Below are 27747 nucleotides of genomic sequence, written 5' to 3'. Positions count from 1 at the left end.
GATATTATAATAATAGGATGTGTGCATTTACAGTGAATTTGTCCATTTCTTTCGTAAAATTATGACTTTTATTTTTATGTTACTGATAGTAAATATTTAGGTATAAATCAAGATTTTTTTACAGAAACTACCTTTATCAGCTAGTGAATTTTATATAAACCGTTTTAAAATAAGGTGTAATAAAGGGAAAAGTATCATACACGAGTTATAAATAGTAAATATTTATTCTTTCGATAGTGTATTTAACATCAAAATACAAGAAAGTCGCTTTGTGACATCAACAGCATTCCAAGCACTATTTGTAATAATTTATTCCACATAAAATTAAAAATAGTGTTTGTAATCTTTATTACAGAAAATAAATAAACTAGCAGATCTATTCTAGTAGTCAGGACTACTGTAGGTACATAGGATATCCGTTAACATCTACCTACGAAGCGTTGCAACATGCTTACATTAAATATATTTTGATCTAAGCAGACAAATGTTTGTACAAAGCAATGTAAACTTTATAAATGAAACACAATTAAAATACAATAAATTATGCAACATAAATCACCAATAAATGGCATCTAATTTGTAAAAACACTTAATTAAAATAAAATATAAAATGCAAAAAATCTGATTCGGTGTCACTAAAATTGCGTTAAAATTCTACAAAAATGATTTGTAATATAAATGTCAACATTATTAATAGATCTCGTCAAAATATAAAAATAATATCAGTTACAGGCAAGATTACAACTTATAAGAAAGACGTTAACCGACGTTAAACATTTGTGATAAATTATTAAACGTTTGTTAAAATTTAAGATTAACCATCGTTCGTTTTCGAAGTTAATAACTAGACATTGTAATTTAATGATTTCTTTGAAATCGAAAGTTAAGACATTCAAATTTGACACAGTGAAATACTTAAATGTACTCAACGCTTAGTACTGGGCTGACTAAAATCCGATTGGATATACAGATACTTCTTTAGATCAAAAATCACTGGAACTTAACATGTACAGTGCTCCTAAGTAAGTGCGCACGGAATAATCGTTTCATTGTACTACCCATTAAATGAAAATAATGTCAATTAGTGTCATTCATTAATTTCATAATGTCAGACACCTACCTCTCTTTGTGGTGCAAGTGAGTGGCAAAGAGTATGTAGGTAGTTATTTTCATTAAAACATGATAATCTCTCGATTATTTTAGCGATTCATCACATTTGATGAACTCTACATTAGCGAATTTTACTTTGTGGTAAAAAACCGCAACGAAAATACATCGATAGACATTGAAACCACCATTCCGTAGTAAAGCTTCGTAACAATAAATAAATACAAGTAAAACTAGACAACTATATCATACATCGGTCGGGAGCGTTCGTTCGGCGTCTATTTCTTCCGCTTTAGCTTCGGGATTCTGAAATGCGTGCGAGTGGAGTTAGGGGCAGGCATTAGTTTACAAATGGCGCGATACAGGAGTATTATCCAATAAATAATGGAGTCTATTAATTGTAGTCTATGGTTCAAAGAAGCTTAATCTTTTACAATTATTCTGTTCTGTTATAAAACATTGTAGTCTTTTTCTGTAGCTTTTGTGCAACAAATTGCTAGTGTAATTAAAATAGGACTATAAAAAATGAGAGTACTCCTGGAACACGCCTATCAAAATATGAAAACTGTGAAACCAAAATACGAAGAAAAATAAGTTTTTAAAACCTTTCATATAGCTAAAACAATATTTAAATTAACTTAGCAGTTTTACGAAAACAAAATGTGGTTTCGCAGCTTTAAAATAATGGAAATTACAGTGAAAAGTCGATTGTGTATAAAATTGAATGAATAATTCATTTCATATTTGACATTCGTTTTTGTGATTTAGTTCTGTGCTAGAACTTGCGTGCCGTTATTTACATTTGTACAAAATCGTGACATAAAATATGACTTTTATATGAATTATGTGTGTATTGTGTATGAATTTGCAAAAATATCTTACCCAGATCCCTTTTTGTGTGGCGATGGCGAGGATTGTGATTTTTCCGATTCCAATAATTTGGTGCTTGAATCTTTCATGAATCCTGAAAAGATACATTTTAGCTTACCATTTAGCTGCGACACACTAAATACAGGCTATATTCTAGCAACACCAAGGGGTAATTAAAAAGCGTTATGGTAAAATTTACCTTTCCCTGAGGACCCGAAGACTGAGTTGCCCAAATCGTTGAGACTGCTCGTGAATTTGTCGGCCTCAGACGCCACCGCGTCGACGACGGCTTGCTCCGTCTCTTTCGCGCCAGCTATCGCGCTCTCGCTCGCGTCGCCGAGCCTCGCTTTGCCATCTTCGACTAAGCCCTTCGCCGAGCCCTTGACATCCTCGAGTTTGTTGTCAGCCGACACTTGGAAGCCTTCAAAAGAGTGTTTGGCGTCTCCGAACACACCCTTGGTTCCGTCTTCGAATTCCTGGATCGACCCTTGTGCTCCGGTTGCGAATTCTTTTACGGAGTCGTCGAGACTGTCAAAGGTGTTGCCAGCGGAGCTTTGGAAGCTGTGAAGCGTGTCCTGCGCGGAGCCGGCAAGGCTGTGGGAGTCGTCCCTGAAGTCCGCGAAGGTATCGCGCGTCGAACTCTGCAAGTCCTCCCAGGTGTCTCTCGCGTCGCTCACTCTGTCCTTAGCCGAACTTTCGATCTTATCGAAAGAACTTAAGGTCGAATCTTGTGCGTGATCGAACGCTTGCTTCGACGACCTCTGCAGATCGTTCGCTTTGTCACTTGCAGCCTTTTGAATGTTTTCAAATTGCTCTTTCCCACACACTTTGACGGCGTCTACTTTGTCTGCAACGTTGGACTGGATTTCTGATTTCTTCTCTGCGGCAGCGTTGATGGCGTCTTCTGCAGACTTTTTGATTTGTTCGGTTGTTAATTCTGCCTCTTGTCGTATCCTATCCAATTCTGATTGCGCGGCGTTTTGTACTTCATCTTTCTTATTACTCAAACCTTGTTGAATTTCATCCTTTTTACTCTCAACAACGCTACCTATTTCATGTGTTTTGTTTAGTAGAGAACTCTTTACATCACCCGCTTTGGCTTCTAAATGTTCTTTAGTATCGTGTAATGTGTTCGCTAAGTTTTCTTCTGTGTCATGGATCGTTTTGCCGGTTTCATGCGTTTTATTCTGTACAAAATCGTGAACATTATCTTTTGTATCTTTTAATATGCCCTTTGCACTTTCTGCTTTCTCATGGAAGGCATCTTTAGTGCTATCTATCGCACTTCCTAATTCGAATGTTTTGTCTTCAGCAAACTTTACAGCTTGACCCTTCTTATCGTTTATAGCAGCTCCAATTTCGTCGGTCTTATTGACAAATGCATTCTCAATTTGGTCCTTCTTATTACCAAGTACTTGTTTTCCTTCATCAACTTTATCAAACATAGATTCTTTCTCATATTGTAAGAAATCAATTACTTGACTTTTCTTTTCTTGGAAAGCTTTTTTCGCCTCATCAGCTTTGTCTTGGGCAGCTGATGCAATTTTATCCTTTTTCTTTTGCGCAGCAGTCTCAATTTCATGTGCTTTATCCAAAGCAGCATCTTTAGTGCTCTGTAGCGCGTTCTTCGCTTCATCTGCTTTGTCTTGGGCAGCTGATGCAATTTCATCTTTTTTCTTTTGCGCAGCAGTCTCAATTTCATGTGCTTTATCCAAAGCAGCATCTTTAGTGCTCTGTAGCGCGTTCTTCGCTTCATCTGCTTTGTCATGTGCAGCTGTTACTATCTCATCTTTCTTGCTTTGAAGCGAAGACTCAAATTCGTGTGCCTTGTCAACCGCTGCGTTTTTGGTGTCTTGAAGCGCATTCTTGGCTTGATCTGCTTTATCATGAGCAGCTGCTACAATTTCATCTTTCTTGCTCTGAAGTGTAGACTCGATTTCGTGTGCCTTGTCGACCGCAGCGTTTTTGGTATCTTGGAGCGCGTTCTTGGCTTCATCTGCTTTGTCATGAGCAGCTATTACAATTTCATCTTTCTTACTCTGTAGTGAAGATTCAATTTCGTGTGCCTTGTCTACCGCTGCGTTTTTGGAGTCTTGAAGAGCATTCTTTGCTTCATCTGCTTTACTTTTTACAGCATCTGCAATTTCATCTTTCTTATCATTGACGGCATCTTTCATTTCATGTGCCTTATTTTCAACGGCTTGTTTAGACGCCTCAGCAGCTTTCTTCGCTTCTTCTGCCTTCGCGTGAACAGCATCTGAAACCTCATCCTTCTTCTTTTCAATTGTACTCTCAATGTCTTGTGTTTTATCTTGGATAGCTTTCTTGGTTTCTTCCTTTTTGTTTTGTACAGTTTCTTTAATTTCACCAACTTTGTCTGTGACAGATTTTTCTAGCTTATTTTTCTCATCTTTGACACTCTGCGCGACATTTTCGGCGTCTTGTTTGATTTCGGCTTGTTTTTTCGACACACTTTCTTCGATCTCATCTTTTTTAGCTGCAGCTTCTTCTGCGAGGTCGTTAGCTGCCTGCTTTCCTTTCGCAATTTTTTCCTTGACTCCCTCTTCAATCTTATCTTTCTCTCCAAATATGTTACTCACAAAACCAGTAAAGAAGTTCTTTCCTTCCTTAGACTTCTTTTTGCCTTCCTTTTTGGCTTTTCCTTTAGTTTTTTCAACTGTTTCAACAACATTGTCGGCTGTTTCTTTGAGATCTGACTTTAAGTCTTTAGCTTTTTGGTTTATATTTTCTTTGACCTCGTGAACGGATTCGACAACAGCATTCGAACCTTCCTGGGCTTTGTTTTTAACATTTTCTTCGGCATCTTTAGCTTTTTGCTTGAGATCGTTGGCGGAATCTTTGACGAATTCACCAGTTTTGAGTCTGAGTTGTTCGGCTCTTTCTCTAGCAGCAAAGTCCATTTCGTTGGCTTTACTTCTTAGCTCATCCTTAGCACTGCTAGCGTTGTTTGATAAGAAGCCAAATGCATCGTTACCTGAAAACTTAATATTGTCGAATCCAGACGCAATGTCTTCTTTGACGTCAGAAGCTTCAGCACTGAAATCATCTCTTAACTTATCTGCAGATTTAGATAAATCATCTAATTTATTGTTAGCTTCCTTTTCAGCATCGCGAATCTTATCCTGCACTCCAGATTTAACTTCATCTTCTTTAATTATCAAGTCACCTTTGATATTTTCGAATCCTTGAGTCAGATCGTCCTTGATATCATTGGATTTCTGTTTGATAAGTTCCTTTTCTTCCTCGATTTTGTCCAGACCTTCGTGCAGATCACTGTGTAGCCTGTCTCCTGCTTCGTTTAACTTTTCGTGCGCTGTGAAGTTAACGTGTTCAACGATGTCAACCGCGTTGGATGTTTCGTCGTGGCTGTGTTTGTATTTGCCGTCGCAACATTTCGGGAATTGGAATGGATCTTGTACTTTCTGACGTAGAGGCGTGTCAACCGGTTGCATGTTGGCGTACTGGTCATATAGCTCCGCAGTTACCTCACTTAGAGGCTTGTCTACTTCGTCCACAACTAGTTTGGTGCTGTAAACTTGGCTCTGTAAGTCCTCATCCTCTTTCTGGTGAGGCTTAGAGTGGAGATCCCTGAACATATCATCAACTTTGCCTAGAAGCTCCTCGTTGATGATTCTAGGTGCTGGCTTAGGCGGGCTCTTTTCTTTGGATTCTCTGGGCTTGGGTTTGGGCGATGATTCTTTTTCTTCATCTTTTTCGTCGCTATGACTGAACACATTCTTGACTTTGTCTGTGATGCCACTAAGGAAGCCTCCTTCCGGCTTCTTCTTGCCTTTCTCTAGCGTGTTCATTGGAGTTTTGTCTTCGTCTGAATCGAAGGTGGCTTTCACTTTGTTAGAATCCACGTGCAACGCGTCTCCATTGACTGAAAGGGAAGAATTTATTGTGGGTATTTGAAACAGGTTGTGAGAATGCCTGGCAGAAACACAAATCGGTGTATTGGGACACAGAACACTGGATACGTATTAGTGTGTGGATTTAGCACAAATACATCGGGAGAAGGGTTATTGTTTAATTTTCAATCAAACTTTATTTCAATTTGTTTGTCTCACCTTGAGGTTTGCTGTCTTTATCGTTTGTATCTTTTGTCTCAGTGTATTTTACGCCACCATTGGAGATAATTTTATCCTGAAAATAAATATTCTAATTAGTCTTTAAATTTTTATTCAAACGAACGAAAAGTTTTTCTTTAAATTAGAAAAAACCTGTGGAAAACATTAAAACAAACAGTATCTGGTTAAAAAAGTAGTAAGTATTACTAAAGTTTTTAAGGACAGATGGGGGAAGGGGAGTGACTTCATTTCTTTTATAATATCTGTTTTGCGTGGTGCACAGTAAGACGTATTATTGTGCACTACCAGTTATATGACAGTAATATAAACATCTACACTGGACCGTAAAAAAAAAGTGTTAAAAATCTCCAATATCTTCAAAAGTACCTAACCTAACCTAGCTTTTATGAAATAAAAGCGAAATTAATACGATTTCTTCTTAATAAATAAAAATGCGTAGTTTTTCCAATATGTTGTTTCATAAAGCTCAAGTCCTTATATTGCTATCGCGACTGTGCGACGGGCGCCCGCAGTGAGTGTGCGAGCGCGACAGTAACATAATTATGCGCGAGCGATAAGGATGGGTAGCTTGGGATCATTGGACGAAATTCTATGTGCTCGGCAACCGGACTTTAGGTAGGTACTTTTGAAGATATCGAAGATTTCCTTGCGGTACAGTAACTATCAGGCTACTTACGTGTCCGTTGAGATGCGCAGGAACATCGGGCACAGAGACGGGCCCGAGGCTGGGGTGCTCGCCGCCCCAGTGGAAGCTCAGCTCGTCTTTCAGCGCGTCGAAGCCTAAGGAAACATGTTTGTGATCATCCATCATCAGGTCATTTAGTTTTCACTGCAGGACCCTCTAAGATACTTGAGGCAGATGGAGGACTTAGATTGAAAGTATTTGTCTCAAAACAGGTTTAATTTAATTTGGCCTATCAGCTGGCCAGATTTAGAGAGGCAGCTTTCCCAAAGAGACATCCCATTTTTTGTAGCATGTTTTAACATTAAAATTTACACGAACATCCCGTTAACAGTCTGCAAAAAACCAGTCTCTTCGAATTTGGAATTCAAATATCGGATCCCACGGGAAAGAGCCCTGAGACTGACTAGCTGTCAGTCTGCTGACATAAGCTTATAGCTCAGCGACAAAACGATCGGAACACATTCGCTTCGCATCTCGTAGGTACCTATTTAATTTTTGTTTCTAATACTAACCGCTTATCTTGCATCTTCAGGGGTGGAAATGGTGTCTTAAGTCACTGCATGTTATTAAATAATCATAATATTAGTAAGCATACTTTATTAATAACAAGCAGTTCTTGCAAATTGTGATGATGGTTCGCGATGGCGACCACTTCGACTCTTAGCTGTCTTGGCGGCGCACTCTGGCACTTTGAATGCATCTGAGCACGCCTCCAACATAATAATGACTATCCTTACTGTATACAGGGTGGAAACGATAAGTGATCTCACTCGATTATTTCTAAACTATACAAGATATCCAAAACCTGGTTACTGATCCTGAAAGTGCTTCACGAGCTCTATCCAACGGTACCAATAATAGGTTACAAAATAAACTGGATCCATCCGAAAATTCAATGTTTCCAGCTCCCATACATTTAGTAAAACCACATAATATTAAAAATTATACAAGTTATCCAAAAACTGGTTATTGATCCTGAAAGTGCTTCACGAGCTCTATCCAACGGTACCAATAATAAGTTACAAAATAAACTGGAGCTATCCGAAAATTCAATGTTTCCAGCTTCCATACATTTAGTACTACCACAGTCATGGCACTCATGTCTTGATAATATTATAGGAAATAAAGCCTGAAACCAATGTTTTTCATAAATAATTTTTAATAAAAATGCATTAAAAGTTCATTTTAAGTGTTTATTATTGGTGTGGCGTGTAAATAGCCACACCAGGAATAAAAAAATTGCGGGGAAGAAAGATGATGCGGGGGTCGGCTGGTGACTCCAAACAACTCAAAAATACAGCTGCATAAAACGGAAACCACCAACCTGCGGATCAGGAGACGGAGACCAGGCTTCGAGGGTCGACCCGTCGATATTTCTTGCGGTTTTGATTATTTCAATATCTTCAGCAAATATTCAGCGGATTTTTCACATTGACTTCGTTGACAGACGTTCCAAGACAACATAGAGTTTTTTCTTCTTAATTTCTATAGAGGTTTTCCGCGAAGGTTGGCTCCTGCGAAGGTGCTGGCCCCGAATCCGATAAACAGATTAGTGGGAAACCATCTCATGCAGCTAGATAATTTGAGAGTTGGAGCCACCGAAGAAAAGGAAGAGAAGAAAGTTGGACATAGGCCCAACCATGCTCCCCGCCTTGAAGTTCATTAGGACTTCAATAAAGAAATTTTAATAAGAAAAGAAAGAAAAGGGGGAACATGACGTATTATTGCAATTTGCTAAGTAGAAACAAAAACTTCAAAATACATCCAGGAAACCGTAAAGAATCAATTCCCTAAAGAAAACAAAATGTATAAAGTCCTCACATCTAAGAGCTTTAAAGTATTTAAATTAATGCATAATAATAATGCGAATAATATTCAAGAAATAAAATTAAAATTATAATTTTAAATTGAAACAAGGCAATAAATGAGTAGTTAATGTAATAAATACATGCGTTATAAGTTGTTATTGTGTAGGTAACGGATATAATTTAGTTACTGGGCGCTTATAGACACCAGTACTGGTTCTAACAGAAGCGACTCTGACCACACCATCGGAACCGGGAAAAACTTCGGTAATTACACCAAGTACCCAATGCAAAGGCGGTACATTATCATTGCCTATTATTACAACCGTACCTAGTTCGATTGAACGTTCAGGTGTGCACCATTTCTGACGAACTTGCAGCGTGTGCAAATATTCGAGGCGCCATTTATTCCAATATGATAAAACAAGCTGGTCTAAAAGTTTCTTGCGGTTGGTTAAAGTTAATTTTTCATCTTTCAGTTCTGTTGAAGGCAAGTAACGCAAAGGAGTGGACATTAAAAAATGTGCTGGTGTCAAGACGTCCGGATGTGGATCAGCTGATATCGCTACAAGCGGTCGAGAATTTAAAATGCATTCAATTTGCACAAGAACTGTTAGAAGTTCTTCATAAGTAAAAAGTTGTTTACCTACAACACGGTACATATGCGTTTTTATACTTTTTATATTAGATTCCCATATACCACCAAAGTGTGGGGCGCGGGGAGGGATCATTTTCCACTCTATGTGATGATCAATGAGCATTCGCTTAATGTCATCTTGAAATTCAGTATTATTTAATACGTTATATATTTCGTCGAGCTGGGCTTTAGCACCGACGAAATTGGTGCCATTATCTGAATACATAACAGATACTGGACCGCGGCGAGATATAAATCTTTTAAAGGCGGAAAGGAACGCATCTGTGCTAAGATTAGAAACTAATTCTATATGAATAGCTTTCGTAACTAGACAAATAAAAAGACATATGTATGCCTTTTGAGAATGTTGTCCCCTTCGTCTAGTGGGAATGAAGCTAATAGGACCTGCAAAATCAGTACCAGTATGTACGAAAGCTTTAGCATCTTGAATGCGAAATGCGGGTAAATCTGCCATTTTGGGAGATGGATGCTGCGGGTTCAAGCGGAAACAAACATTACATTGTCTACAGCGGGCGCGTATAGTAGATCTGGCATTTAATATCCAATAGCGTTGACGAAGAATAGACATGAGCAATCCAGGTCCAGTATGACAATTAGCGGTATGATAATGATCGATAAGAAGTTCAACGACGCGGTCACGTTTGGGTAGAAGCGCAGGATGTTTGGCTTCATAGGGAAGGTCTGATTTAGGCAGTCTTCCTCCAATGCGAATTACACCGTGAGGGTCTAAGAAAAGTGATAAGCCACGGAGATGCTTCGAAGGCAACTCACCAGCCTTTAACAATTCAATTTCTTTGTTAAAATGAACGCTCTGAATGCTTTTGAGTATAAAAATCTCCGACGCATTTCTATTGGCTACGAGCTCATTACTCGGCAACCTTTTTGTGAATTTCAGAATATAATAAAACGTGTTTAGAAGCTTATTCCAGGAATTAACGTGGTTCGATATTTGATCAATTAAGGGAGGCTCAGAAGGAGCAGCAACAATAAGCGTATTGCTTTTATCTTTAAACTCTGGCAGAGTTTCACTCTCTAATGGAGTAAATATATCGATAGGCCATTCATTGACAGGTCTTTGAAGCCAGACTGGACCATCCCACCATAATGAATGAGAAATCAGCTGAGAAGGTAACATCCCTCTAGATATACAATCACTGGGGTTCTCTTTGCCCGACACGTGATGAAAACAATGAGGCGGTAAATTTTCTTGGATTTTGGCTACTCTGTTACTAACGAAAATAGACCATCTATGAGGAGACGAATGTATCCAAGAAAGTGCTATCGTAGAGTCAGAAAAAGCATAGATTCCTACAATTGGAATGCGCTCGGATATTCTCTCTCGGACTACTCGCACAAGTTTCGAAAGAAGTAAAGCAGCGACGAGTTCCAAGCGTGCTAGCGTTTGGATTTTACTTGGTGAGACTTTAGATTTAGCACATAGAAGCCTGACAACAATATTACCTGCAGGGTCAGTTATGTGTAAATAAATACAGGAACCATAGCCATTGAGACTAGCATCGCAGAAAGCAACAATGTTTACTGCGCAATCCAAGTTAACACCTATATGACGCGGAATACTCATGGTGGAAAGAGCGGGCAAATCTAATAGGAAAGCAGCAAAACGATTTTGAATGGATTCCGGAGGCACTTCATCCCAGTCTATCTTGCTTAACCAAAGTTCCTTAACCAAAATCTTGGCAAACAGGACGACGGGAGCAACTAAGCCGAGAACGTCAAATAAGCGAGCAACCAGAGAAAGAATACTGCGTTTTGTACATTTACCGTCGACTGCGGCAGTAGTGAAGGAAAAATTATCATCAGCAGGTTCCCAGGACAATCCCAGTATTTTAAAATTATTATTACCTGTATCAGAGAAACTGACAGGTGAGCGGTGTGAGTCTGGAAGAGCCTCAAGCAGTGCGGGAGAATTACTTGTCCATTTGATAAGATCAAAGGACCCTAACTTGAACAAATCAATTAAATCGCGGGATAAATTAATTGCGGTCGGTACATCGGGTAACGAATAGACAAAGTCGTCCATGAAAAATTGAGTATTTACTACTTTAGCAGCATCAGGGAAGCGGTCGCTATGGTCGTGCGCTAACTTGCGTATCGTACGCATAGCTATATAAGGACTTGGTTTGAGTCCAAAGGGTAGACTACTAAATTGATAAGTGCGTATAGGTTCTTGAGGATCGAAACGGAAGAGAATTTTCAAATATTTGCGATGGTGTTCATTCACACTTACGCGAAGAAACATTTGTTTTACATCAGCAGTGACTGCAACAGGAAATATTCTGAAGTCTATTAGCAGTAAGAATAGGTCAGACTGTAAGTTCGGCCCAACGTAAAGAATATCGTTAAGTGACAAACCAGATTGAGTTTTACAGCTGGCGTCCAACACGGCGCGAGCGCTGTCCTTTCCAGCTTTAAATACAGCGTGGTGCGGAATGTAGTAACCCTCATCTGAGTCTGCCTCGGGGGCTTCAGATAAATAACCTTGTTGAATATATTCATTTATGGTTTTATTATAGTTTTGACGTAAGCCATCCACTTTGTCAAACTTTCGTTCAAGCATTTGAAAACGTCTATAAGCTACGGAACGGGAATCTCCTAATACAGATGGGTCTTTACAGAACGGTAAGTCGACACTAAAGTGTTTATCCTGGTAAATCACCGAGGAGGTAAAAATATTTTCGCATTCTGCCTCATCTGGGCTAAGAAAGCTTTTAGAAGGAACCTCTTCTAATTCAAAGAATTTATGTAAACTTGATTCTATTTCCGTATGCGGAAGTGCGGTAAAAAATGCAGTTGAGTGCATCGGCAATTGACTAGAGCGAGCCGGTACGTCACCCATAAGCACATAGCCAAAACTAGTAAGTATAGCAGTAGGCGCGCGTGAACCTGATACCACCTTATTCCCCAAATAAATATAAGGAAATAATTGAACACCCAATACTACATCAATTTCACTAGGAATGTTCCAGGATAAATCAGCAAGCGGTAAGTTATTGAGGTAAGTCATATCTTCTGTTATATCAACATAATTCGCGGGAAGACGATCTGTGATACAGTCGATCACAAGAGCGTAAATATGATATTTATAATTCGGATCAGTACGAGATTCGATATCAAAATAAGTAAAACCATGAACAGGTCTCGAAGACTTGCCAACGCCTTGCAGGTAAGAGTCATGCAATTTATTAACGGGCAAGTTCAATTTATTACAACAATCTAAAGTTATCAAATGATTTTGTGAACCATTGTCTATCAAACAGCGTACAATCTGTTTATTTTTATTAGCGCGGTGCGATGCAAATACTTGAGCGGTGGATAATAATATGGTAGAACTCGGTCTCACCTCCGAAGTGAGAGTAATAGAAGTATCATTCATCAATCGTTGAGTTGGAGTAGTACTACTGCACTTCTCTGTGCACTGTGGCGCGGTGTTTACGGCTGACATTGTTTGTGACGCGGCAGAGGTAGCGGGCGAATATTTTCGCGGTGCGGGCACGTCAAAATGAAGCAGCGAATGATGTTGCTTGCCACAGTTCTTGCAAGTGTGTTGTGAATTGCATTTACTTGCAGTATGAGAAACACTAAGACAGTTAACGCAACCGCCCTTAGATTTTATAAATTCGAAGCGTTTTTGCGGGTTAAAATTGTCTCGAAATTGAGAACAAGAATACAACCTATGGTCAGCTTTGCATAGAATACACTGACTGGACGTTTGAGTTCGCGGGTGCGGATCGTTACTAGAAACGAAAGATTTATAAGTGTTATTATTTTGCGGCGCGTCCCGATTATTATTATAATAATTATTTTTTCGGGGCTCAGAGGCAGCGGTAGTGTTGGAACTGCTATTATTGCGAGTTCTCTCTAATATTTTAACGCGGTCTTGAATAAAAGATATGAACTGATCATACGTAGGTATTTCTTTATCACCTACAGAAATCTCGAAACTCTGAAGCGTTTGAGAATCAATTTTCCTCAAACTACATTGCAAAATAATAAAATCTGCTAAGTTTTCAATATCTAATTGTTTGAGAGCTGCAATAGATGAAGATAACTTCTCAACAAATGGATTAAGACTCGCAGCGGTACCCACACATGTTTTAATGTCCAGGATGTTATTGACGTAGTGAACACCTAGACTACGCTTATCTTGGTACTTTTTGACGAGACTATCCCACAAGATATTATAAGTATCGCCGGTAGGAACGATACCTGCGGTCATTTTTAGGGCGCTGTGTGTTAATTTACTCATCAAATATTGCACACGTTGTGAATCCGTCAGCTGTTTATTAGAATGTACGTTAGTGCGGAAGATTTCATAGAAAATAGGCCAATTTTCAGCCTTGCCGTCGAACGAAGGCAGTTCGATTGGTGGCAGCTTAATATGAAAGGAACCATTTTGCGAATTAGTAGAAGGCGACGTCAATAACAACTTATTGCGCGCGTATTTAACGCTTGAATATAAATCTTCAAACGCGCTGAGCGAACTATAAGTAACGGTAAAATTGGGGTTAATTTCAAGTTGAATTTCGTTTATTTCATCTAGTATCTGTTCAAACTTTTCATGTAATTCAGAAATGCTTTCTGATTCCTCTAAAAACTTCTGATTCAATCTTGAATCAAAATTGGAAATATTCTTCGATGAATTGAATAAAGTATTTATTCTTTCGAATATTGATTCTTTTTTGGAAAGCAATAATTTTAATTTCGAATTTAATTTCGTATTTGCCATGATGACAAAACAGCAAAATACTATGAAAAAATTAGTGCGAAAATAAACAAATTGCAGAAAAATATGGCCGGCGGTGTATGAACGTCACGTTATTTGAAACAAAAATAAATAAGTAAAATATTTGAAAAATAAATAAGCTGGAATATCCAGGTTCGAAAGGACCAACAAATGGTGTGGCGTGTAAATAGCCACACCAGGAATAAAAAAATTGCGGGGAAGAAAGATGATGCGGGGGTCGGCTGGTGACTCCAAACAACTCAAAAATACAGCTGCATAAAACGGAAACCACCAACCTGCGGATCAGGAGACGGAGACCAGGCTTCGAGGGTCGACCCGTCGATATTTCTTGCGGTTTTGATTATTTCAATATCTTCAGCAAATATTCAGCGGATTTTTCACATTGACTTCGTTGACAGACGTTCCAAGACAACATAGAGTTTTTTCTTCTTAATTTCTATAGAGGTTTTCCGCGAAGGTTGGCTCCTGCGAAGGTGCTGGCCCCGAATCCGATAAACAGATTAGTGGGAAACCATCTCATGCAGCTAGATAATTTGAGAGTTGGAGCCACCGAAGAAAAGGAAGAGAAGAAAGTTGGACATAGGCCCAACCAATTATTTAATAAAAACATTTAACACTTCTAATATTGTGTGGCTGGCATACATTTAGTATGGAGGTTGAAAACATTGAATTTTCAGATAGATCCAGTTAATTCTGTAAACTATTACTGATGCCGTTTGAAAGAGCTCGTGAAGCACTTTCAGGATCAGTAACCAGTTTTTCGATATCTTGTATAGTTAAGAAATAATCGAATGAGATCACTTATCGTTTCCACCCTGTATACTCATGTCGTACCTGATTGGTCAAGGTTGAGGTAGTCGACCTGGCTCTTGCCGGCGCGCGGCGCGATCCTATCCGGTAGTTCGACGTCCAGCACGCACGCCGGCGTCTGTGACTGTTCGCCTTTGGGCACCTAACAAAATATAATCAAGTTTATTATGAGCCATTTGCTCAAAAAATCTCTGTTAAAATAGTAAATAAAGTATATGAATTACTATTGATTTCACAGATCTCGGTAGTCAATAGTTATTTATTCCATAAACATATCCGGTAATCCAGCAAGAAAGACATCGATGATCAGCAACATTTATACATAACATAAGATAGAGTTCTAAGTAAGGCAAGGCAACTATCTTAAATTTTAAGGAAGTGATCGATCACTTCCTTAAAATCCAATCCTAGTAATAAAACCCCTTATGTTGTGTCATTTTAATGTTTTAATTCTTTTTTTTTTTTTTTTTTTTTTTTTATATATGGCTCGCGCGGTTTGCGCATTTGCCAATGTCAAATTTTAATTCTTTTATTTGACAGTTATTTTGATTGCAAAAAGTGAAACTGGCTTTATAAACATTAAGAAAAGACAATGCCGGAAATTGGCGTCTTTGTTTTTCGCGCGGCCATCGACCAAACCTTGTTTTTTGATTACAAAATAGTGTAATAAACCGAACTTACTATGATATGTATACCTCTAAACTCAGTCTGAACTGAGTTACGAGCATTAGAAGTTTGATGATTTTGCATACTAGATTTGCTTTTTGCGCGCAAGTTTTGTAAGAAATTGCAACAAAATAGTGACATTGTATATGTAAACAAACAATACCATCCATTAGAGGCTCCACACATCAGTATGCAGCAGAATCAGCGCAATAAATAAATAGCGCAATATTTTGTTGCAATTTCTTACAAAACTTGCGCGCAAAAAGCAAATCTAGTATGAAAATCATCAAACTTTTAATGCTCGTAACTCAGTTCAGACTGAGTTTAGAGGTATACATGCCATAGTAAGTTTGGTTTATTACACTATTCTGTAATCAAAAAACAAAGTTTGGTCGATGGCCGCGCGAAAAAAAAAAGACGCCACCTTCCATACAAAACCTGGCATTGCCATTTACCTTAGGTTCGTTCATGAAGTAAATCCTTCCAGATGGGCTCTCTTCGTGGTGTTTCACGCGTACCGTGAACTCGACTCGGTTGTCTTTGAATGCCTGAAATGAAATCAATAATATTAATTTAGCAATCATGTATGCATGTGGGCTTTAATGATTCGATTCACTTGCCGCAGTATCTCAAGACTAAAGTTTTTCTTTCACCAGTGTGTCGTCATTCCTGGCAACCGTTATGTTTTGCCGAACGGAGACATGGTCGCTTAGTATGAGCGTCGTGCTATGCTTGGGGTTTCCTTACGTCATCGAATCAGAAATTAGAAGATCCTTAGGAGAAACACAGTAACCGATATAGTCCGCACAGTTACCAAACTTAAGTGGCAGTGTGCGGGACACATAGCTTGTAGATTTAATGAATATTGGGGCAGAAAAGTTCTCAAGTGGCGACCAGGGTCGAATGATGATCTGAAGATCTGATAAAAGTCATGGGAAGGACCTGGATACGGGCAGCGCAGGACCAGCCTTTCTGGATATCCTTGGAAAGCTTTCGTGCAGTGGATATCCTTGGCTGCAATGATGATGATGATGAAGGGACGCCTTTCCTCGAAGTTGAGCATGGGCTGACTGCCGGACTTGGTGACTTGGAGGGAGGGTCTTATCCATCAGTGGATGTCCTTTGGGTACAGTGATGATGATGATGTTGATGAAGGGACGCCTTACCTCGAAGTTGAGCCTGGGTTGGCTGCCGGAGGGAGGGTTTTAGGAGGGTCTCTTGACTGTGATGATGATGATGGTGATGATGATGAGCTCACCTCGAAGTTGAGCATAGGGTGGCTGCCAGAGGAATGGTTTTATCCAGCAGTGGACGTCTTTTTGGAAGCAATGATGATGATGATGAAGGGACGCCGTACCTCGAAGTTGAGCATGGGCTGGCTGACTTGGTAACGAGCACGACAGGCGCAGTATCAGTCGTTGTGGAACTCCTGGTCTAGCAGTGAAGGTCCTCTGGCTGATGATGACGAAGGGACGCCTCACTTCAAAGTTGAGCATGGGTTGGCTGCCGGAATTGGTGACAGATAGGACGGGCGCAGTGTCGGTCGTTGTGGAACCTCATGTCTGGCAGTGGTCGTCCTTTGGCTTCAATGATGATAATGATGATGAGCTCACCTCGAAGTTGAGCATGGGCTGGCTGCCCGACTTGGTGACGGGCACGAGGTTGCCGCTGAACTCCAGGAACACGGGCCGCGCGTCCAGCAGCCGCACCGCCGTCGACTGTGCCACCTCTGTGTAGTGCTCCTGTTGAGGAGAAAAACTCTGGAGCCGGTTTTGTAAAGTTGTATTTGTACTACACGCAGTAGATGTTGCTTTCACATTGGTTAGAGAGTGTGTAGTAATGGTCGTACTCGTGCACAGCACGGACGGACGTGCGCAGCGCCATCTATGATTCCCTATTTAAATCATTTCGTAAACTGTTCTGTTAGTTCTTATATTTAAAGCAAGATGAATTATAGATGGCGCTTTACAAACAGCTAGCTCCTAAGCAATTAAAACTCATTTATTTTTTGAAAGTAGGCTTTTAAACAGCACATTACACGTCCCAGTATTAACCCTACAACTGCTTCGGGACAATAAATGGGCCAGTGCTGAGAAGAAGCAGCGCAAGAAACTCAGTCACTATTACACACGACTTATGAAACAATTTCTCAACAGACAATTTTCCAATATTTCAAGCAATCCAATCCCAATAGAGAATAAGTTTAATGATCACATATAAACCCAATTTAAGGTTATATCTTAAAAAAAAAGTTCTAGACTATAGAAATAAGCTTAGCCAATGAGGGCTATCGTTTTTATACTTAACAGTTGGCACCCCTGGCGATTGACAGGACCTTACTCTACAGTGGCGTCATCTTGATGAGTGCAAATGCGATAGTCCTCCTACCACTTTAGCGCTCACCAGCTGGCGCCACTGTCTTCGCTACTAGCAAGTGACAGGACCTTACTCTACAGTGGCGCCAACTGGTGAGCGCTAAAACGATAGCCCTCATTAGACGACACTCGTTGTTTAAACAGAACTAGGTTCGAGACGAGACTACTCACACCACTCGTTCTCACCGCTGCAACTCCTATCTACAGCATGATCGTTAATAGAATCCGAACGGGAAAATTAAAATAGTATTGGTCCCGTAACGAAATCAACCATAATAAAAATCATACAGACAAAGTGACTTTCTCTTTTTTAAGTCGGTAATACTAGGAGGAGCACAAAAATTACATACCTGTTGCAATAGCGTGTCGTAGGCATATCTGTCAGTGATGTAAAGCACAAGTAGTCTTCCCTCCAGAGCGTCCAGGCGCTTGCCCAGGACCACGATCCGGACCTCGAACGGGACCAGTAACATGTCCCTGGGGAAAGAGGTGAGTTGTGAAGACATAGAATAGTTTCTTACTTTCAATTATAGTTCTTGTAACTTACGAAGGCGAGTGAGCTTTACTTGTGTGTGTACGTGTACATGCACATGATGATAAGGTAATGTCTGTGGTAATGTCTATCAAAACTTTTGACAAAAGAACAGTAGCGAGCCACCACACACACCACAATTTCTTAATTGTTAATAATATTCTTATTGTTTTATATGTATTGTATGTGGTGAGAAATAAACAATTATTACACATGTAAAGCTCATTCGCCTTCGTGAATGAGGGCTGTCATTTTTATACTTAACAGTTGGCACCCCTGGCGATTGACAGGACCTTACTCTACAGTGGCGCCATCTTGATGAGTGTAAATGCGATAGTCCTCCTACCACTTTAGCGCTCACCAGTTGGTGCCACTGTCTTCGCTACTAGCAAGTGACAGGACCTTACTCTACAGTGGCGCAAACTGGTGAGCGCTAAAACGATAGCCCTCATTGCAACAACCATTCATGTGAATACGTACAAAGTCACGGGTGAATACGTTAATAAAAGATCGTTAGTTCATAAGTGCCACTTGTGGTCTAAACTGAATAAATATTTTTGATTTTGATTTTAGTAATACCTGTATAATTCGGTCGCCAGTTTGGTCGCGTCGCTCACGTTTTGGCAGTTCATCAGCCAGAATCTGAAATATATTTGATAATTTAGACGTGCTCATTACGATGGATATCATGTTTCATATCAACTGGGGAGACGTGGCAAACTTCGTTCCATCTCCACTACACCCGTGGATGCTATAAGAGGCGTTAAGAGGACCCGTCTGGCCAGCGTAAGACGTGTAGGTTAAATATAATTCATTAATGTCTCTGATTAATCATGGGGGATTAATTGCAAAACTTAAGTGGCTATGGGCGGGACACATAGCTCGTAGAGCTGATGGCTGCTTAGGCAGAAAAGTTCTCGAATCGACTCAAGGGCGACCACGAGCCGGAAGACGTAGTGTGTGCAGGCCTCCCATTAGGTGAACAGACGAACTCGGGAAGGTCGTAAGGAGCATCTGGGTGGTAGCCCAGGACTGATTTTTATGGAAATCCTTGGGAGAGGCCTTTGTCCAGCAGTGGACAGGACAGTCCTCTGCTCTGTTCGGTGCCCCGTAGATCTATATAGTAGGATTGGTGATGGTGGTACCTGGCTGAGACGGTGGTGGTGAATGAGGCACAGTCGTCGGTGATGGTGAGCGGCGTGGAGCCGGTGACGTCCTCCCACACCGCGCGCGCTTGTCCTCCCATGATGGAGCATAGGAGACGTAGTGATTGGCCCTGCTTGTCTGCTGGCATGCCCTGCAGAAGAACATTCTTTGTTATTATGTACTATCGCCAACAGTGTTAACTGCCCATTGAAAGTCATGTCATCTCGTTCTATCGCAAAGAATCGCCATTTGATTAGAGCGAGAGCAAAAACGGAAATGGATAGTTAACAGTGTGGGCGTGTGTACATTCTTAAGGCACTTAGCTTAGTTATTCTACCACCACTACGGGTGTTTTAAATAAGCTATAGTCGAGCTGCTAGGAGTTCTAAACAGCGTTCGCTCCGCTACTATCCTCCTGCTCTGTTACTCTCATTTCTGCTCTGCGATTGTTATCTCTACTACGCGTCTTCTCTGCTACGCTACAGTCTTGTCTGCTTCGCTGTTCTCCTCTCTGTTTCTCTCCTAACCACTCGGCTACTTTCGGTTACAGCCCCCTCTTCTCATCTCTCCGCTCCGCTAGCCTCCTCTCCGTTCCGCTACTGACCTGCGCCTGCGGCAGGGGCGCCGTGAGCGTGATGCTGCGATGGAACTTGCGGCGGCGTGGCTCGACAGTCAACACGGGCGAGACTGCAGCATGACGCGGCAGCAGGCGGCTCCGCTAGCGTCATCTCCGCTCCGCTAGCTTCCTCTCCGCTCCACTACTGACCTGTGCTTGCGGCAGGGGCGCCGTGAGCGTGATGCTGCGATTAAACTTGCGGCGGCGTGGCTCGACGGTTATAGCACGGGCGAGACTGCAGCACGGCTCCGCTAGCGTCCTCTCCGCTCCGCTAGCCTCCTCTCCGCTCCGCTACTGACCTGCGCCTGCGGCAGGGGCGCCGTGAGCGAAATATTGCGGTGGAACTTGCGGCGGCGTGGCTCGACAGTCAACACGGGCGAGACTGCAGCATGACGCGGTAGTAAGCGCTCCGCTAGCGTCCTCTCCGCTCCGCTAGCGTCCTCTTCGCTCCGCTAGCGTTCTCTTCGCTCCGCTAGGATCCTCTCCGCTCCGCTACTGACCTGGGCCTGCGGCAGAGGCGCCGTGAGCGTGATGCTGCGGTGGAACTTGCGGCGGCGTGGCTCGACAGTCAACACAGGCGAGACTGCTGCGTGTCGAGGCAGCAAGCGGCTCCGTTAGCGTCCTCTCCGCTCCGCTACTGACCTGTGCTTGCGGCAGGGGCGCCGTAAGCGTGATGCTGCGGTGGAACTTGCGGCGGCGTGGCTCGACAGTCAACACGGGCGAGACTGCAGCATGACGTGGTATCAGGGCTCCGATAGCGTCCTCTCCTCTCCGCTCCGCTAGAGTCCTCTCCGCTCCGCTACTGACCTGTGCCTGCGGCAGGGGCGCCGTGAGCGTGATGCTGCGATGGAACTTGCGGCGGCGTGGCTCGACAGTCAACACGGGCGAGATTGCAGCGTGACGGGGTAGCAGGCGGCTCCACTAATGTCCTCTCCGCTCCGCTAGAGTTCTCTCCGCTCCGCTACTGACCTGTGCTTGTGGCAGGGGCGCCGTGAGCGTGATGCTGCGATGGAACTTGCGGCGGCGCGGCTCGACAGTTAACACGGGCGAGACTGCAGCGTGACGAACACTACCAGGGTTCCGATAGCGACCTCTCCTCTCCGCTAGCGTTCTCTCCGCTCCTCTAGCCTCCTCTCCGCTCCGCTACTGACCTGTGCTTGCGGCAGGGGCGCCGTGAGCGTGATGCTGCGATGGAACTTGCGGCGGCGTGGCTCGACAGTCAGCACGGGCGAGACTGCAGCATGACGCGGCAGCAGGCGGCTCCGCTAGCGACCTCTCCGCTCCACTAGCGTCCTCTCCGCTCCGCTAGCATCCTCTCCCTCCCACTGCAGCATAGCGAGGCAGCAGGGCTCCGTTAGCATCCTCTCCGCTCCGCTAGCATCCTCTCCACTCCGCTACTGACCTGTGCTTGCGGCAGGGGCGCCGTGAGCGTGATGCTGCGATGGAACTTGCGGCGGCGTGGCTCGACAGTCAACACGGGCGAGACTGCAGCATGACGCGGTAGCAGGCGGCGGGCGAGCATCCTCTCCGCTCCGCTAACGTCCTCTCCGCTCCGCTAGCGTCCTCTCCGCTCCGCTACTGACCTGGGCCTGCGGCAGGGGCGCCGTGAGCGTGATGCTGCGATGGAACTTGCGGCGGCGTGGCTCGACAGTCAACACGGGCGAGACTGCAGCGTGACGTGGTAGCAGGCGGCGGGCGAGCGCTGGTGCGGCGCCGTGCGCTTGGAGTCCCACGCGGATGCGTTTCGTCAGAGCCGCCGGCGGGAACAGCGCTTGGACCTGCACAGATTAATAGTGTGAAAACGTGACCCTTTATGGGCAATCAATGAGTGTGAAAAGCATAACTTTTCCTGGTATTTTTGGGTAAAAACGCAAGATATAATCTTTCAGTGACCAGACCAAAACCCACGTCTATGCGCTTAGCTAATAAGAGTAAATTAAAGGTATTGCCATTAAAAAAAGGTTGTGTTATTGCAGGACAATACGCCCTGATTAATTAACATGATGATAAAATCAGGCTCCGTTTTCCATCAGTAGAGAGCTGAAATCTGTCAAAAAATACCAGGGATGTGTGATTTTGGGTAAATATTATTCATAATCATCATTACAGCAACAGAAAATTAACTGTTAAACTTAGGCCTCTAACTATGAGCACTGGAGAAGGTGCCTTCTCTAGTGCCGTTGATGTGGACCTCCTGCCGGACTTTCGACACCAATGTGAGGTGATAATGAAGTCACAGATGACGATGCTGCGACGATCACCTGTGGTATATGGGCACTGGAGACGGTGCCTCCTTCAGGGCCGATGATGTGCACCTCCCGCCTGACTCTCGACACTACAGCGAGGTGATAATATAGTCACAGGCGACGATGCGAGCGACCACCTAAAGATGATGATGATGTGGACAGTTAATGATGATCACCTGTGGTATATGGGCACTGGAGACGGTGCCTCCTTCAGGGCCGATGATGTGCACCTCCTGCCGGACTTTCAACACCATCGTGAGGTGATGATGAAGTCACAGATGACGATGCGAGTGACAACTTGAAGATGATGATGATGTAAAGAGCTAAAATGATGATCACCTGTGGTATATGAGCACTGGAGACGGTGCCTCCTTCAGGGCCGATGATGTGCACCTCCTGCCTGACTCTGGACACTACTGCGAGGTAGTGAGGGAAGTCGCAGGTGACGATGCGAGTGACCCGCTCTCCGTTCTCGCCAAGGGTTTCGCCGCTGCTGCCGTGCTCTTGTCTTTCGCGTTGGAGGGCTTCCTGTTGAACGAATAGAAATAAATACCACAAAACAAAGTCCTTGAAAAGTCATAAGGCCAGTGTATAATGTGTTCCGATTCCATGCATAGGCATAGCGTATAGATCTTGTCATTCACGAAGACGCGCCCCACCATTCTTCTGCTAATGTTTGAGTGTTATCGGTACACCCTAAATTATCCATGAGTGCACACGCATACTACAATAATGACGCTCGGATTGCTCGGAACATGCTCCCCGCACCCCGCGCTTCCCTCGACCAAAAATTGGTGGGGCGCGTCTTCGTGGATTAAACTATCTAAACAGCTGAGTAAGTTCCTGCGATAGTAGAGAGATGGGACAGGATTATGTTTTTGGTATATCAAATGCTGCAATAATTCAGTCAAACGTATGCAGCTTTGTTACGTCATATTACATCTCTTCCATTGCCGCATCCACTCAGTTATGCGCTAGGCCTGTACTTAAGTTTTTTTAAGAAACTATTGTAACTAGAAATAATTTTGAAATTCTACGTCTAATGACAAATCTATAGCCTACCTGGTAGAATTGGTTAAATAATTTTACTCATTTTTGGAAAAAAACTAATTCAAGCTTCGCTTCTATTCTTAGGGTATTTATTATATTATTATTTTATTTTATGCATAACAAGGCAGGTATTTGACCACAATCGCACCTGATGGGTGATGATGTTATGCCTTCCTAGTAAAGACATAGATAGCTGTGCCCCGTGGTTTACGTGCCACTTATCTAGGGCCACGCACGTCGATCCATTGGGATCTTTTATGCTTCCCTTTACCGTTATTCCCCCTTATCCTAAAACGTACGTGCCACTCACTTGTATCATAGGGTTGTCGTTGTTGTGCAAGTAGTGGTCTTGCCAGGTCTCGCCGGTGTCGGACCGCAGGATCACGATCTCCCGCTCGCGGCACGACGACGTGAATATCGGCACTTCGATTATTACTGGCCTGTAGAAAAGTAAGGCTTTGAGGACCCTGTTTTGCGAGTTGCTGATAAAGATCTAACGTAAATAGGTTCATAGATAAAGTCCGGTCGCCGAGCAGATAGAATTTCGTCCAATGACCCCAAGCTACCCAACCTTATCGCTCGCGCGTAATATTATTGCTGTCGCACTATGCGACGGGCGGCCACAGTGAGTGTGCGAGCGCAACAGCAATATAATTACTCGCGAGCGATAAGGATGGGTAGCTTAGGGTCATTGTACGAAATGTTTCATTGTTTCGACTTTTAGTCGAGTCTGTTAAGGTACAAAATTCAATGACAACCACGATAATTTTGGTACTTACGCCAAGAACTTGGCTCCTTGGGGCTGTAGCTCCAGCAGCCTGGAAGCCAAGGCCTCCCCCTCCATTAGTGGAGGGGGCGCGGCCGCCGGCGCTCGTCTTGTGGCCGCTCTGGAATTATAATCAACTTGTTAATTTATTTAATAAGAAAATAAAAAAAAACAGTGACTATTTTTATAAAGAATAGGTAGTAGGTAGACAATTTAACATTCGGTATTGATTTATAGCCGTATTACTTCACCTGCTACTAACATATAAGTCGTTTAAAGGTCATATTTATAGGTTACGATTATAGTAACTTTTTGGCACAGAATCTTTAATAATAGAGGCATCATTTTTGAATGACTAGATGTTAAATTCGAAACTGTTACCTAAAACATTTATTAGATTTATGCTTGTATGTAATAATGTATGCTTGTATGGTGTCTACAAGGCCTTATTTACTCTCTATGTTGTCTATTCTGTTGTCGACCGACTGATATAGGCATCTCACTTTGAGTGAGAAGAATGTGGAATGTAATATTCGAAAACACGCATTATATCGTTGGCAAATAATGTAATTTGCCATATCATATCTAAATGCAACTCAATAATAACCGGGTAATGCATGTTTACGATACCGATTCGGCCATTTTGTTTTGTACAACATGGATATTTCATTCAATTTCAATCAACAGAGATTTGATTCATCAAGAAACCCAGTAGTCATACATGTATACGTCATATCATCAAAATAGACGTCAAGGGAAGTGCTATTCATAGTACATTGATTGAATGCCTCCAAGTTTCATTGTAGTCGCATAGTCTAGCGCATTCGCTCACGGCTTAGCAAATTGCTTTGGTCTTAAAAACACGTTGCAATGTATATTCAAGGACGATTTTACTTTATGAGATCAATACAACTCGAAAACTTTCACTATCTGCAATAAGAATCGCATATGAAAATTAGTTGCTGATTAAATTTTTTGTTAGGTTAATAATTCGCAACTCCATTTCTAATTGTCTGACAAAATATTTTATTTATTTTCATTTTATTTGTTTAACAATGTTTCAACAGCGTTAATTGCACTTAAGTACATACATGTGCAGGAAGATACTACTTGAACATAAGCCAATTATAGAAACACATTCTACTACTAAAACATTACGTCAGCCTAATTTTCAAACTGAAATGTCAATTTGTAAAAACTTAACAGGAGGAAATAAAAACTGTTTATTTTTCATTTTAAGGTACTAATTGAAACATAATGATGTACTAATTGATTCATTATTTACTTTAGTGTACGCTAGCTTTCTTTTGCTTTTGTTTGGTTAATGATATAAATTAAAAACATTTTTAAAAACTTTGTCATGCATTCCGTAATGAAATGATCACGACTTACCAAACGTAACTTTGCGGAACTATGTATTTAAAATTAAAACAAAAACGAATTATACTTCGTCTACAAGCACCGTACTTCCTACAGCAAGTTAAAGATCGTTTCATCCACGAAGACGCAACCCACCAATTTTTGGTCGAGGGAAGCGCGGGGTGCGGGGAGTTTGATCCGAGCAATTCGAGCGTCATTGTAGAGTGCGTGTGCACTCATGGATAATTTAGCGTGTACCGATAACACTCAAACATTAGCGGAAGAATGGTGGGGCGCGTCTTCGTGGATGACACGATCTATACCACAGAAACTAAAGGGAGATGTGACAAGGGGGCGGAGCCGGTGTCGCAGCAATATGCCCAAAAACAGAACACATTGCTCGTGAAAGCAATGAATTTCTAATGTGACACTGAGTTTCGAACTCAGCGCATTAGTTAGCATCGATATAATATCTCTTTCATCATCATTGATATATCATAGACCTCTATGATCTATACCAGTGGTTTTCAACCTTTTTCATGATGCGACCCCCCTGGTATGAAAAAATATTTCGCGACCCCCCGACCGCTCGCTTTTATTTCATGCATTTTATAGTGTTACAAAGATGTTGTAGGGACCGAATATTTCGATCCATACAACATTTATGCATTTGGATAAATTAGATTTCGGATAAATCTATCATTATAACTTTACTGATTCTTTTACTGAGGCTTGGCGACTCCCCAGGGGGTCGCGACCCACAGGTTGAAAAACACTGATCTATACCAAATAAATGAACCATATTTACCGGCAGGTAACCCTTGTAGGGGCTGCGCAGGCGGCGGGCGGCACGATGATTCTCACGCCACCTCGTCGTTTCGCCTTCATGGCGCCACCGCGCGCGTCTACCACGAAAGACACCAGGAACCTGGAATAGGAATGGGATGTTAAGAAGTCATACCCTTTGTTTAGTGAACCAAGCATTACTTATGAGGATTAGTGAAGAGAGATCTCAGGAAGACATGCCTGACATGTGTTTTTCGCACACTTTCTTGAGCACTCTTAATCTACTGCTCATCATCATCAGTGTGCCTACCATGAGTTTACGTTAGGTGAGCTCGCTAGCGAATACGTCAAAAAATTCTATGAAGATCTTATTTCTTGAAAGTAGCCACTAGGGGCGCTGCACAATATGTCATACATTTAAATGTCATTTTTTTACGCAGTCGCTAGCGAGCACACCTAACGTAAACTCATGGTAGGCACACTGGTCATTTAGCGTCCACTGCAGGAGTACGACCTTCTCTGATGTAACTTTGGGTTCAACTTCCCACTCTGGCCTTTTTTCTTCGTTCGTTCGTTTCAGCCGAAAGACGTCCACTGCTGGACAAAGGCCTCCCCCAAGGATTTCCACAAAGACCGGTCCTGCGCCGCTTGCATCCAGGTACCTCCCGCGACCTTCACCAGATCGTCGGTCCACCTAGTGGGAGGCCTGCCCACACTACGTCTTCCAGCTCGTGGTCGCCACTCAAGAACTTTCCTGCCCCAGCGGCCATCAGCTCTTCGAGCCTTTTTTCTTACTTTTGATAAAAGTCTTACCCGATTGATGCAGATGTGACATAATTATGGTGGAGTGAGCTATCCCAGCAGATACCAGTTCACTGTAGTGGTTAAACCCGAGAGGAAACTCGGACACACGTGGACTTTGCTGGTTGGATTTTTATCAAGCTGTAGATCCTTACTCCAAAGGAGATGGAATGGTGGTGAATCCAGGCTATCATATAGAGAGGGGGCTCACCCGATGTCGAGTGGCTGGCGGTCGATGGTGGCCACCTTGCTGTCGTTGTTGCTGGGCCACAGGTGGCCATCCTCGAGCGGCGCGGCTCGGTGCAGCGTGGTGGCTGTCCAACGTTAGTGAGACTCACCCGATGTCGAGTGGCTGGCGGTCGATGGTGGCCACCTTGCTGTCGTTGTTACTGGGTCACAGGTGGCCATCCTCGAGCGGCGTGGCTCGGTGCAGCGTGGTGGCTGTCGCAGCGGTACAGAGACTCACCCGATGTCGAGTGGCTGGCGGTCGATGGTGGCCACCTTGCTGTCGCTGTTACTGGGCCACAGGTGGCCATCTGTCACGCTGTCCTCGAGCGGCGTGGCTCGGTGCAGCGTGGTGGCTGTCGCAGCG

At 42.6% G+C, this 27747-nt stretch overlaps 2 protein-coding genes across 2 annotated transcripts; both read right to left on the bottom strand.

Moving 5' to 3' along the window:
• Positions 1–205: 205 nt before the first annotated feature.
• On the bottom strand, positions 206–21669 carry LOC135084093 (titin homolog). The gene is made up of 15 exons (XM_063978837.1): positions 21550–21669; positions 20648–21014; positions 20447–20529; positions 20136–20249; positions 19531–19682; positions 18965–19027; positions 18204–18330; positions 17092–17220; positions 15934–16026; positions 14837–14954; positions 6766–6869; positions 6069–6144; positions 2177–5881; positions 1990–2071; positions 206–1413 (listed from the first exon to the last, which is right to left on the bottom strand). The coding sequence occupies exons 1-15, from the start codon at positions 21667–21669 to the stop codon at positions 1386–1388; spliced, it is 5361 nt and encodes a 1786-aa protein (XP_063834907.1). The 3' UTR covers positions 206–1385.
• Positions 21670–21682: 13 nt separating this feature from the next.
• Positions 21683–27691, bottom strand: LOC135084092 (ankyrin-3-like). Its single transcript, XM_063978836.1, has 7 exons — positions 27622–27691; positions 27367–27469; positions 26377–26496; positions 24223–24330; positions 23754–23883; positions 22733–22921; positions 21683–21925 (listed from the first exon to the last, which is right to left on the bottom strand). Exons 1-7 carry the CDS (start codon positions 27689–27691, stop codon positions 21683–21685), a joined length of 963 nt encoding a protein of 320 aa, XP_063834906.1.
• Positions 27692–27747: the final 56 nt, after the last annotated feature.

This window comes from Ostrinia nubilalis, chromosome 25 (assembly GCF_963855985.1).
Source record: "Ostrinia nubilalis chromosome 25, ilOstNubi1.1, whole genome shotgun sequence".
Taxonomy (NCBI): domain Eukaryota; kingdom Metazoa; phylum Arthropoda; class Insecta; order Lepidoptera; family Crambidae; genus Ostrinia; species Ostrinia nubilalis.
This window is presented reverse-complemented; position numbering and strand designations above follow the sequence as displayed.